At 40.3% G+C, this 12,731-nt stretch overlaps 1 protein-coding gene across 1 annotated transcript; it reads right to left on the bottom strand.

Moving 5' to 3' along the window:
• Positions 1-17: 17 nt before the first annotated feature.
• tbc1d10c (TBC1 domain family, member 10C) lies at positions 18-12,213 on the bottom strand. Its single transcript, XM_084719082.1, has 11 exons — positions 12,063-12,213; positions 11,514-11,654; positions 8,107-8,206; positions 7,035-7,142; positions 6,205-6,311; positions 5,889-6,003; positions 5,680-5,745; positions 4,226-4,415; positions 3,803-3,963; positions 2,473-2,988; positions 18-1,980 (listed from the first exon to the last, which is right to left on the bottom strand). The coding sequence occupies exons 2-11, from the start codon at positions 11,648-11,650 to the stop codon at positions 28-30; spliced, it is 3,453 nt and encodes a 1,150-aa protein (XP_084575208.1). The 5' UTR covers positions 11,651-11,654; positions 12,063-12,213; the 3' UTR covers positions 18-27.
• Positions 12,214-12,731: the final 518 nt, after the last annotated feature.

Here is a 12,731-nt window from a genome sequence, read left to right as displayed (position 1 = left end):
CTGATCCAACAACAAAGATTTATTTTGTCAAAAGTAAGATTCATCATAAGAAGCAGAATATCTAAGCGTCTGTGATCCAGTCTTTGCATGTGGAGGCTCATCGCTGCTCCCTTTCTCTCGCTGCACCTGGAAACTTTTCCCCCTCGTCTGTGGTTTCCTCCTCTCCTTCTCCAGCTCCTTCTCTCTCTTCTTTCTCAGCCTCTCCTCCTCTTTCTCCCGTCTCTCTCGCTCCCGTCGCCTCCTCCTCCTCTCCCTGGAGCTCAGTTTCTCCTCCCCCTCCCCCTCCCCCTCTCCCTCGACGGGTTCCACCATCCCTGAACCGTCACTGAAGTCCTGTATCAGGATTTTGGGGACTTTCATTTTGGCTTTTTTGGGATGCTCTCCTCTCAGTCTCCGGAAGAGACCAAAACGTTTAGGGGGTTCCTGTTGTACCTCTGTCCTCTCAGTCGCTTCTTCTGGCACTGATGAGGTGACTTCAGGAGGAGTTTGGGTCTGGTTTACAGCTTCGGGATTAGACTGTGATTCTGGGTGATTAACTTCTGGTTGAGTCGGAACTGGTTGTGACTGATTGGTTTTCTGTGGCACGGTGAAGAGATCCTCAGAGAGCCGACGCCCTAACCTGGGCCCCCGTGAGCTGGATGGCTTGCGGATGCAGAAATCTCCTGAAGACCGGCTGCTGCGGCGCCCTGAGGCTTGCATCACGCCGCTGTTAGTCAGCTCAAGTTCAAGGAGGGACTCTTTGTCTTGGACTTGTGGGTTAATGTCAGCATTTGAGTCTGTTGGTTCAGGAGGAATGAAGACGTTGTCCTCACCTACAGCGTTGTCTTGAACATTTTCTGGAACATTTTCCGTGCTGTCTTTCTCCACAGCAGCCGTCGTTGGCTGGATCTTTGGTTCTTCAGGTGCAGGTTCCTCAGCGGTGCTCATTTCTACTAAACTTCCTTCAGGCTCTGCGGTGAGATTCACTTCTTCATCCTTCTGTGGAGGAGCCAAGGTGTCAATAGGTTCTGTTGGTGTTTCCTCCACTTGTGTTTGATCATTTTCACCTTCTGATTGTGCAGTCGGAAATCTTTCTTTCTTTTCCTCTGTAGCTTCAGATGCTACTGCATCACATTCTGTCTCTGAACACCGAGTGAATGCTTCAGTTGGCTTGTCTGAAACTGGTATTTCTGCTTCAGTCTTTGCATCAGTGCCCTCCTTTGATTGGATGCATTCGGGTGAACATGGTATTAACGTCTCTGCTTCTGGCTTTAATTCTGTTTGTACTATTTCAGCCTTGAAATCATCCTGTGTGGCTGCATTTTTCTCTACCTCTTCTTGAGTCTGTGCCAGTGCATCAGTTTCTGTCTCCGTTTGAGTGTGGGACTCCGCTTTCACGTCCGTTTCTGCTAATGACTCAGTTCTGTAGTATTTTCCTTCATCTATATCTCCCTGCTGTTGCTCTTGTGTCTCTGTCTCTCCTGCGGGTTCTTTGACAGCAGGAGATTTGACTTCACTGTCTGTCTCTGAGTCTGGACTTGTCTCAGTTGCTGTCTCCGAGACTGTGACTGTGTCCACCTGCGCGTTTTCAGTTTCTGCGCTCTCAGCTGGTTTAATGTCGGCCTGAATCATCCGTTCCTCACTTTGGTCTACAGTTTCCTCTGTCTCCACCTCTGTGTTTGTATCTGCAACAGCATCTTTCTGTGTGTCATTCTGATTTTCCTCCACAGCTGCTGTATATTCACTTTCTGCCTCTTGTTTTTCTGTCACAGTATTTGTGTCTTTGACCTTGATGTCCTGGTCCTGGCTGTCAGAGTCCAACTCTTCTACTGGTTGAGGAATATCTTCCACAGACTGATCTTTGGTTGGTTCTGTCTCCACATTTGTTTCTTCTGTCTGTTCCGGAGGCATTTTTCTTTCTTCTGTCTCTTTGAGCTCCTCCTCTTCACGAACATCTGCTTCCTCTTGTTCAGTCTGTTCTTTTACGGCCATTTCTTCTACCTGCTCTGTTGGTGTGTTTTGGACAATGTCTCCTACTGTGACTGTTTCTTCTACTTGCTCTGTTGATATCTTTTGGATGTTGTCTCCTACTGTGACTGTTTCTTCTACCTGCTCCGTTGGTGTCTTTTGGATGTCGTCTTCTACTGTGATTGTTTCTTCTACCTGCTCCATTGGTGTGTTTTGGACAATGTCTCCTACTGTGACTGTTACTTGTACCTGCTCCGTTGGTGTATTTTGGACAATGTCGTCTCCTACTGTGACTGTTTCTTCTACCTGCTCCATTGGTGTCTTTTGGATGTCGTCTCCTACTGTGACTGTTTCTTCTACCTGCTCCGTTGGTGTCTTTTGGACAATGTCGTCTCCTACTGTGACTGTTTCTTCTACCTGCTCCATTGGTGTCTTTTGGATGTCGTCTCCTACTGTGACTGTTTCTTCTACCTGCTCCGTTGGTGTGTCTTGGACAATGTCTCCTACTGTGACTGTTACTTGTACCTGCTCCGTTGGTGTATTTTGGATGTCCTCCATCTTTTTAGATTCCTTCTCATCACTTTGACCTGATAGCTTCGTCTCACTCTGTTTTTTATGCTCCTCTGAAAATACATCCTCCTCCTCCTGGACGCCCTGCACCTTCTTAAAGTTTAACTCAGTCCAGCTCCTCAAGTCCTCCTTCGCTCCCATTGAGAGATGCCGAACAACTCTGCTGCTGCCACTGCCCTCACATTCGCCGGTGTTAGCCTTTCCCCCTTTCCTCCACCTCTTGTGCAGGATGGACGGAGACAGCGACAGAGTGGATGCTGAGCGAGCGAGAGGGACGGACAGGTTGCCTTTCTCTCTCTCCATCCTGTCACGTTCTTCCTCGTTCTTCCGAGCCTTCGCCCATGCCATCCTGTATCCCAGACAGCGCCCTCTGGGGTCGAAAGTGGATGAGGGTCTTTCTTTCCTCCACTTTTCTAACTCCTTCTCCGTCTGCTTCTCCAGATCTTTGGCTGACAGCGGAACCGAACACACCTGAGAGAGGAAGAAAAACTTTAGTCTCACTTTTGTTTTTACTGTAATTTTCCAAATGTAGACAATTAACAGTATTACAGTTGTACAGTTTTACATCATACTTCATGCAGTACCAAAGAGTAAATCATTTAATTAGTAATAAATAAGCAGTTTAGCCTGTAGATAGCATAATTATGACAAAATATGTTACATGATAGGCAAATCTAAGCTTGTGAACTCATCTGGATGTTTATATAGATTCAGATGGGTGACTCATTAAAGGTAAAACCAATAGAGTCATAGTAAGGAACATAATTGTCATCCTCAAGCATCACATTTAATATGTTTTTCCACTCTTGTGTTCAAGATCATTTGGTTCAGTAAAGAATCCAAATTGTGCCGTTTGTTTTGGATTCATATTTAAACAATAGATTTTGGCAGGTTAAAAAAAAAAGTTAATACAGGAGCCTGCTGTAGTTTTGGCAGCTTCAAATGCCAAACTCCTCCTGAGGTGGCTTGGCAGTAGTTTTTTTTTTTTGTTTTTTTTTTTGTCCTAATAGTTCTGTGGATAAAATCATAACATCTGCTGAGCTCACATGTCATCAGCTCAATCTCCATGGCATCTGTTAAGGACTGTGTGGTATGGTTTAAAGCTCCAGAAAACACCAGTAAGTCAATCTTGAGTAAGTTAGATTTGTTTTGTTAAATTACTGTTCATGTGGTCATGTTTAAAAATAAATTAAATTCAGCTGCCTTGAGGTAACTGGTAGCCAGTAAACAGATTTTTTTCACCATGAGTGCTCTCCTCAACAACTGCCATCTGTTTCATGTTTACCTCTGCTACGAAGGCGTCGTCGTCTTCATCTTGGATCTGTTCCCTGATGCCCCTCAGCCTCTCCAGAGTCTCCATCTGACCAGGACACTGCTTCCTCTGCTCAGCCCGGCCCAGTACCCGACGCACCAGCACCGCCGCCACCTGGAGCAACACCCGCACCCCTGTTCCAAAGAGAGGGGGGGCAAAAGTGGACATAAATCATAGTATAACAGATAAAGATTTTTTTTTTACCACAGACAACGTACCCAAAGTCACTATAACCAAGTGAAAAAGGAATGTTTTTACCTTAAATATTATACCAAAATATACAATATAACATGATATAAGCTTCAGATTAATTTATCTAAGAAATTACATATGCTATTCCCTTTTAGCAGATAATTTACTTTGTATGACCCACAGCAGCCGATATGGAGGACGTACCATAGCAGAAAAACAGGTCCCAGACTCGCAGCAGTGTGTTGAAGGGCAGGTGACGTGTGAAGAGACACATCAGCCAGTCTGTGGCGAACATGAGGGGCTCCACTCCGTGGTGCTGTAGGTGTTTGTGTGCAGCTGGACACGTCCTTTTCAAAACCCAGGTCAGCATGGCTGCGTCAAACAGGACTCCCTCCTGCAGGAGCACACATGTTTAGTCAGTTGAGGATATCAGAGATCCAAGAAATTATTTATTTTATGGGTCTGACATTTCCAGGGATGCACCGATTGCAAAGCACAGTTTTGCCGATAAACCATGCCAGTGGCAATGTTATATTTTGTGGTTGTTTGTTTTGTTTTGTTTTTTGTTGATGTTACTTACTCCCCTTTTTTTGCCAGGGAAAAAAAAATCTTAATTATAAAAACATGGAATCCACTGCTCTCTTAAGTCATACCAAAGTTGTGTGCAACCAGTGGCTTTTTCTCTGAAACAGTGGGTGGGTGTGATTGCTACTGTTGTCTTAGTCTTACTGCAAATAAGTAACATAACATTTAGATAGAGCAAAATTGTTGTGACATAGTAGACATCCATCCACCACTACCACTGGTGAATGTCATTTTACTTGTCAATAGGCTGAGTGCAGTCAACAAGGCAAATATTGGCTGCTACTGACGTTTGTTGGTGCATCCCTAATTTGCCAATAATAGGAAGTTTCCTTGAAAAACTATTTAAAAAACTAAACAATTTTTGAAATCTTCTGCTGACCTGCTGGACTCTGACTAAAGTGTTCTAATTGAACATTGTCTCAGTTTTACCTGTGATGAACAACTAATTAAATTTACAACAAACCTCTAAGAAATTATACCGTTAAATAAAAAATTACTGAGATCCACACAGTGCAGACTTTTAATCCCCGGGAGACAGGCAGTGGAGCCACAGGGTGCCGAGAAAGCTGAGTTCTCCTGCTCACAGTGCTGGGCCATCCCTGCCTACAAGTACCAGGATGCATTGCACGTGACCTTCTGATGCCCTAACCCATGTTGTTGGGTATCGTCATACTACCTGATAGTGTTTGGTGACATAAATACTCATCTAACACATCTCCTGGCTACCCAGAAGGGGAGACTAGAAATCCAAGCTGAAATACCCTGTAGTTCTTCTTTAAAACCAACAACATCACTGTGACATCACTGTGACATCACTGGATGCAGAAAGAACAAAAGATTTTGCAGCAGGAGAGCTCAGCTTTCTCAGTCAATATAGCACATACTGAGGAATTTATTACTTCACATGACAACATTTACCATCAACACTAATTGGACATCCACACGAGAAGTGGTGAATTTTCCCTTTAATGAATCTGTAGATGTTTGCTGAATTGTGCTTAATTCATAGCAGAATTAACAGGGTAAACTAGTAGAAATAAGTGCAGTATCAGGTAAATTATGTTGGTCCTCACCAGCAGAGGGCTGTAATATCCGGGCAGGTACTGCTCACTGATCTGCACCAGACACCAGAAGGCCTCCTGCCAAAGTCACATGATTTTAGATGGCAGATAAAATGATAGTAAGTCAACATCAAATGCCACAATAGCTTATTGTGTTATCCACCGAAGCGTGTTTGTTTTTTTTATTGAGCAGAAGGGTAAACATTGTTATTGATTGCTACCTCAGCAGGCATGTTCATCAGCAGCACTGCAGCCACAGGCCCCTGCGCCTGGCAGTAACCCTCTTCTGGTTGGTACTGAGTGTACGCTTTCAGGACCCGGAACAAACCACGCTGCCTACACACACACACGCACACACACACACCACAGTCATCAGTCACAAATCACAAGTTTAACCCTCCTCATTGTGCTCAGATAAAATTAACTTTTAAACAGTTAAATAAAGAAAGCGTTAATGTAAAGATGCTGCTGAGAGACCCTGAAGAAACTGTAGGATTGTTGTGTAGCTAGACAAAGAGAAGTAGAAATGGTTTCTACCCGTGTCCATCCTTTGAAAGGAACATTTCATGGAAAGGGAACTGTCGGTCCAGGTCTCTCTCGATCACATCCACCCAGCTCTGCAGAGCATGCTGTGCATCCAGAGACTGACACAGAGACAAAACACCTGGTCAACCACCACAAAGTCAACCACCTACAAACAATTCGCTACGTGACGTTAAAAAAAATCTTTTTATCTACCGCATGAGGCAGTAAAATAGTTCATGTATTGCACTAGAGCTGAAAAAAGTGAGTCAGTTGATCAATTAGTTGTCAACTATTAAATTAATTCCAAACCATTTTGATAATTGATCAATTGTGTTCAGTCATTTTTTAAGAAAAAAAAATCCAAATCCTCTGATTTCAGCTGCTCAAATATGAATATTGTCTGGTTTTCATACTTTATGGACATTTTTGAACGAAATAACTAAATGATTAATTGAGAAAATGATAGTTAGTTGCAGTCCTGTATTGCACTGTGATGAACCTAAGTGCACTCAATGCTTCAAGTCTGTAATAATAGATTTATTGATTAGTTGATAGAAAATGTAATATAATAAGACTAAGAATCGTGTTCACACAGTTCAAAAACCCAAAGATTTTCCAGTCTTTGTTCTCAATTAATTTTCTATTGAGCGACTAATTAAACAACTACTCATTTCACCATCAACAAGCCAGAGAATAGTTCACAAAGCCCAAACTGTGAAAGATACTTTATTTACAGAGAATAGCTAGAAATCCTTACGAGTTTAGGAACCAGAATTTGTTGTCAAATTGTGCCAGTGCATTTACTAATCAATTAATCAGTGAGAGTGTTTAGTTTTTCTTACCTGGTAAAGGTTTTCGTTTTGTTTCATCTTGTCAGTGGCTCCACACAGCAGAGGCCAGCACTTCGCCCTGAGTGACGCTGGGATGCCTTTCTGACACTGTACTTTGACCTGAAGAGGACGTCAGTAACAGAAAGTATCAGTATGAATGTTAACAGGCCTTTTTCACAGAAGACATTTTGACGTGTCGTAGAAGGAAAAGCACAGGTGTGACTAATACTGTTGCGAGTTAATTCCTGCACACTTTTTAACTTGCAGTAGCACATTAATTTAGGTGCAACATTTCAGTCCTAACCCCTCATCTGACAAAGTGTTTTTGCGATGACAAAAAAACATCTTAAATAGGGAGTAGTTATTAGTCTGCAACCGATCCCATTTGACATAGATAACACTTAATAATCTGACACATTACAATATCCAAAACAGAGGTAGAAAAATAAAGCACTCTGTCTAATAACAATCAGAACTGTATCCTGAAAATCTCACATTAAATGGGTAAATTATAAAATGAATGCTTAAAGCCTCTAAGACTAATCTGCATTCTCAAAAAAATAATACATTCGCAAATATTGCAGGTTCTATTTGTAGATGTAGGGACACATTTACATGGCAAGAGAAAGGCAGCATCAATAAATAAATAGAACCCCACATAATCAATACAAGGCGAGCAATTCATTAAATTAAACATATGTTAAACAATTATCAAAATCACCTCTGCTAGGGTTGCAAATTGTGAGCACTTTCTTTAATTGCTCATTGGTAATATAAACAATCGATAATTGGAATCATGATTATTTAAGAAAATTAAAAAAATGCTCATACTAAACAATACCGAATGCATTTTTCCCCCTCAGTCAAAGCTTTATTCCCACAGCAGCACATTGCACATTCTTCAGGTTCGCATTCTTCTGCCAGGACCCTAACACCGAGGCAGCTAAATGGAATTCAGCCATCATTCATTTTATTTACCGTGCTTTTCCTACTGTGACATGTCAGAATGCCTCTCATCCTTTGTTCAGTTTGAGAGTTTATCTACTCTAGTTTAATGATGTTAAGTATCTAAGATGGGACACACCTTACTGGTCTTCTTCAGCAAGATGCGATCCCATTGGACGATGATGCTTATCCATTTGGCCTCCCTCTGCCTGACCAACTCAGGGGGTGGGCCCACACTCCTGACAACAAAACAGCATGCAAAGCACCAGGTAAGTATATAAATGTGAAACAACTATTTTCAAAACACGAATGAGAGCCTAACGTGTCTCATTCAGTAACCATACAGTAGTGAGGGTCTAAAAACTGCCATTTAACTGAGGACCCTTTATGTCAGCTTGCAAAGTTCCTGCAGACTGTTTTGTGTGTTGTCATGATACAAAGACAGCGCTCTGAAAATCAAGACAGGAAACAGGAAAACCACACGGTAGCAGTTTTAAGTCTCCATAGCAACAGGTCAGGATGTTATCAATGGGGAAAGTGTGAAGATGACAGGTAGCAGTTTGTTCTGGTCCTATCCTCAATTCAGACGGCCACATCTTGTCCACCTCTAGGATTTTTTGTTCGATTGGTGATTAAATATAATGTAAATATTTAGTCAGCTGATTCTGATCAACCCTGCTGGTAATATCTGAAAGTAAAACTGCTCCAGAATTTTCATGTACATGATCTTAATTCTAGTTTGCTCTCATTCTGGCCTGGATTATACGCATCTCGACATAACTGTAAATCCACATTAACACAGCGACCCCAGAAGGTCGCCGTCCTGCTTCGAATGAATCCCTTTCCACACCACGTATGGCATGTCTCTGCAAAACAGAGTATTAGTGTTTTACTGTAAATGACCCTATAAAAATTACCACATATAGACATTTCTTCCAACAGGTTTTATGCACTGGTTTATTGACCTTTCATGTGGCTGTCTCCTTGTTAAAGCTCTCCCATTGCAACTGTAAAGTTCAAACTTTACTTGCTGTGTAAACAACGCTTTCTTTCACTCTAGCAGAAACATTTTGTTCTTTTGTTCTTTTGGCCCACGCTTCACATTTAGACTGTGCCTTTTTATTCTCAAATAAATGGTTTGGAAGCTGCAGCTTTCTCATTAAGACCGGTTTACTAATTGTCTTTTGACTGCATTTTTCTAATGGCAGTACTGTGCTATTTGGCCAGTTGGCTCTGTGTCTTGGAGGCGCTGTTCTTTCTCATAAAAGTGTTGGATTAAATTACTGGTTTTCAGATACTTGGTCTTTTTAGAAATATGTCTGCTTTGGAAGAAAATGACTTTAGGGTACGCTGTACACCCCCTTGGAAACTTTCAGCATTCACAGTAACAGTTTGTTTTGAATCATATGAAAGAAACAACTGGAAAATATTGAATCTAAAAGTGTTTTAAGGTTAAAAAACACAAGCAGAAGTGACAGCCCTACAAAGAACAGTCGTTCCCAACTAAGAAAAAAATCAGGGGTCACCAGATATTGTATTTACACAAAATAATGTAGCCTTTTCAGTACTTTTTTTCCCCTTTTGAAATCAGGATTTTTTCACCTTTAAAATCCTTCAAATGAAACAACAGGAGAAGGAAAACTGATCCAAGCCATAAACAAAGATATAGAACTAAGGGCCCATATTATTAATGCAGTAGCACATAGTATTAATTGTTAAATCTTTTGATGAAAGTGTAGTGGGATCATGAATACATCAGTTTATTTTGGTGTTGCAGCAGCATACTGGTTTCACACTGTGGTATGATACCTGCCAGTCCTCATGCCATGTACAGTACATTAGCTTATTTTTGGCATTGTATTCTGGTGTAGTTGTGTCATTAAAAGAAACTAAGTTTATGTCACGTGTCATGTCTGTCAGGACATAATATTTTGTGAAATTTTAATGAAGCATTTGTTCAACCAAAAAAAAAGAGAAGGAAAAAACCCTCGTATTTTTATTCATTTACGTGTCACTGTAGCTAACAACAACAATAATAATATTAATAATTATGTGATGACAGAATGCATCTTGTTTGGAGTAGGGATGCACCGATACCAACACCAGTATCTGTGTCATGTACTTGTGCATAAAACTAATTTCACCACACCTGTACCACTTTATGAAAAATAGCGCCTTCATCACAAACAATTTGATTAAAACATCTAAGGAACCACACAGAGTTCAAAGAGTTTACTAATGCTAGCCACAGGAAACAGCAACAACGATTTGTTGCGAAGTGAGGAACAACAGATGAAAATAAAACATGTTTTTAAAGTCATTGTAAGAACTGTAATGGCATTATTAAGTACTCATATCAGTACTTGGTAATGGCAAATTTATGTACGGGGGAAAAAAAGTGGTATCTGTGCATCCCTAGTTTGGAGTTGTGAGGCTCTCCAGCCTATTTTAATTAGACTTCATACTTTTGGATTTATCTTATAATTGTCAGTATTGTCAATGTTTGTCTAATTTATTTGAAACTTTTTTGTATCTGCAATAAGTGATGGTTGGGTCGGAGGTGCTAAGGGGGAAAAATATCTAAATATGGATAGACAATCCTTTCCATTTATGTTGTATTTGTACATCTTTGTGCACTGAATATTCCTTCCAATAAAATATTATTTTAAAAGCAATAATAATAATTGTGTAATACCTTACTCTGTGATATTGTCTGACAGTTATCATACCATGAAAATCTCACACCACTGCAGCTCTTGTTGACTGAAATATAAATATTTGTGATAAAAATAAAAATGAAAACCATACCTATCAGCTATGTTTCAATTCAATCATTAACACATTTGAAATAAAATTTCAAAACCAATGTGCCTTTCCAAAAATCATGACCTGGTTACTCAAGATAATCCACATCCTTGTTGTGTCTAGTTTCATGTAGGAACTATTTTCTTTCTGTTAGAAATAAAGTAACTCTCGTATATTTTCAAGTAGTGCTGGTAGACTCTACTGCAGAAACACAATAGTTCCTACATGAAACTAATCACAACATGGTCTGTGGCTTATTTTGAGCAACTGGGTTGTTAGTTTTGAAAAAATACACTTAATTTGAATTTTCCAAATGGATATTTTTATGTGCTTGGAGCAACACAGGACTTTTTTGCCATTTGGTCCTGTTGCATTTGAGAATAGTCTTAAGCTGATATCTTCAAGACTCTGCAACTCACACCAAAACAGTATAGATAGATATATAGCACTACAGGCCAGAGGGAAAATATGTGTTTTTGGTTTTGGATTTGTCCCTTTAAGACCTTATGGTGCATTTCCTATACTGCATTTGATTTGTAGTTTTTCTGTATTTGTCTGCATAAAGCAAACAGAAACCTGGGTCTTGTAACTATCTCAGCCATAATTTTGTCTCTCTACATTTGACCTATTTAAATGAAAGTGTTCAGACAACAGAGAAGAAGTATACCTGGTTTTGATGACAGTGTCAGGTTCAGTGACAGTATAGTAACAGTGCACCAGCACAAATGTGGAACTGCTCACCCAGCTGTGGATCCATTGGTCACAATGAAGCCAAACCGGTCTGTTTCAGGTTCCAGACCAAACTCTGAGCCTGCATCAGATCCAGAGCTGTCCTCTTCACAGAGGGTCTTCTGGGCTGGACTCGACGCACTCAACATCTTACTGGAAGAGAACAGGAGGCTCCTCAATATTCATGTGACTGTGTGTGTACTCAGTCATCATGATTATATAAAGATGATGCATCAGAGACTTGTGACTTTACAATACCTCCTACATCAATGTTCAATACCTTGACCCCATCCAAAAATGCTCCTCTGAATGGAGTATGTTCAGGTTGTAAATGTTAGTACTATTAGTGTGCAAATGACATGCCTGCTGGACTTTGTAACATTTTAAAAGTGGTATGCTTTACCACCCGTGTTCGATTCAAGCCAAGGATATGACATCTACTGGCTCAGTTTTAATGTAAAGTAGTTTACATCAACTTTCTGCCCTCCCACCAACCACAAACACAACCACAACAAGAAGACAGTTGTTAAATCTCTTAAAATGTGCTTTTAAATTAATTACCTTTCACATTTCCGTCATGTTTCATCGCTCGGTTATTGAAGAGCTCAAATGTGAGATCCTCCAGTAGTGAGAGGAAGACAAACTTCCTCTCTCTCTCTCTTTGCTTGTTTGCTCTCTCTCTCCCTCTGCCTCCCTCTGTCAGTACTATAAATGAATCATATCTATTTTAATTGTCCTCCCTTATAGCAGCAAAATTGACAGTTTATGGAATGTAATATTCCTTTTTAGCTGCCATGGAAGTGATTCTCAGTTGCTCAAATATGGTTCATCAACATAACAGACTTGTAAGCTCTCTTGGTATTTTTTAAGAAAATTACAGACCTATCTGTAAAATCTGGCTTTTAATCTGGAGTAATGTTATAGGCTTAGTTTTTAACCTACCCTCACTGGTTACACCATGTTTAATCCCAGGTGTTTATTTTATTTTATTATATTGACTTTCATGTATTGACTTTTTGACACTTTATTGCTTGTTGTAGTAATTTTAATTCTTGCAACATATTTTATTCATGCTTTTTTTTGTTTTTATTTTTGTTTGTGTTATTTCAGTTCTACTATGTGAAGCACTTTTGGCCCGCATACGAGTGATATATGTAAAATGTAAAATGTAAATGTGCTTCTCTTGCTTCCTCTTTAGTGAACAGAATGTATGATGCTTTTGCTTGCTGT

The sequence above is a fragment of the Lutjanus erythropterus genome, chromosome 5, assembly GCF_056507025.1.
Source record: "Lutjanus erythropterus isolate fLutEry1 chromosome 5, fLutEry1.hap2, whole genome shotgun sequence".
Classification (NCBI taxonomy): domain Eukaryota; kingdom Metazoa; phylum Chordata; class Actinopteri; order Lutjaniformes; family Lutjanidae; genus Lutjanus; species Lutjanus erythropterus.
The sequence above is the reverse complement of the archived record's forward strand: the minus strand, read 5'-3'. Positions and strand labels throughout refer to the sequence as shown.

What these genes read in the sequence shown, in the direction of transcription:
- tbc1d10c (XM_084719082.1), bottom strand. Translation starts at nt 11,650, where the DNA reads ATGTTGAGTGCGTCGAGTCCAGCCCAGAAGACCCTCTGTGAAGAGGAC. An exon ending in TGCTGAAGAAGACCAGTAAG is followed by an intron (nt 7,143 to 8,106) that starts GTGTGTCCCATC and finishes CGTCCTCTTCAG; the next exon opens with GTCAAAGTACAGTGTCAGAA. An exon ending in CTTTCAAAGGATGGACACGG is followed by an intron (nt 6,004 to 6,204) that starts GTAGAAACCATT and finishes GTGTGTGTGTAG; the next exon opens with GCAGCGTGGTTTGTTCCGGG.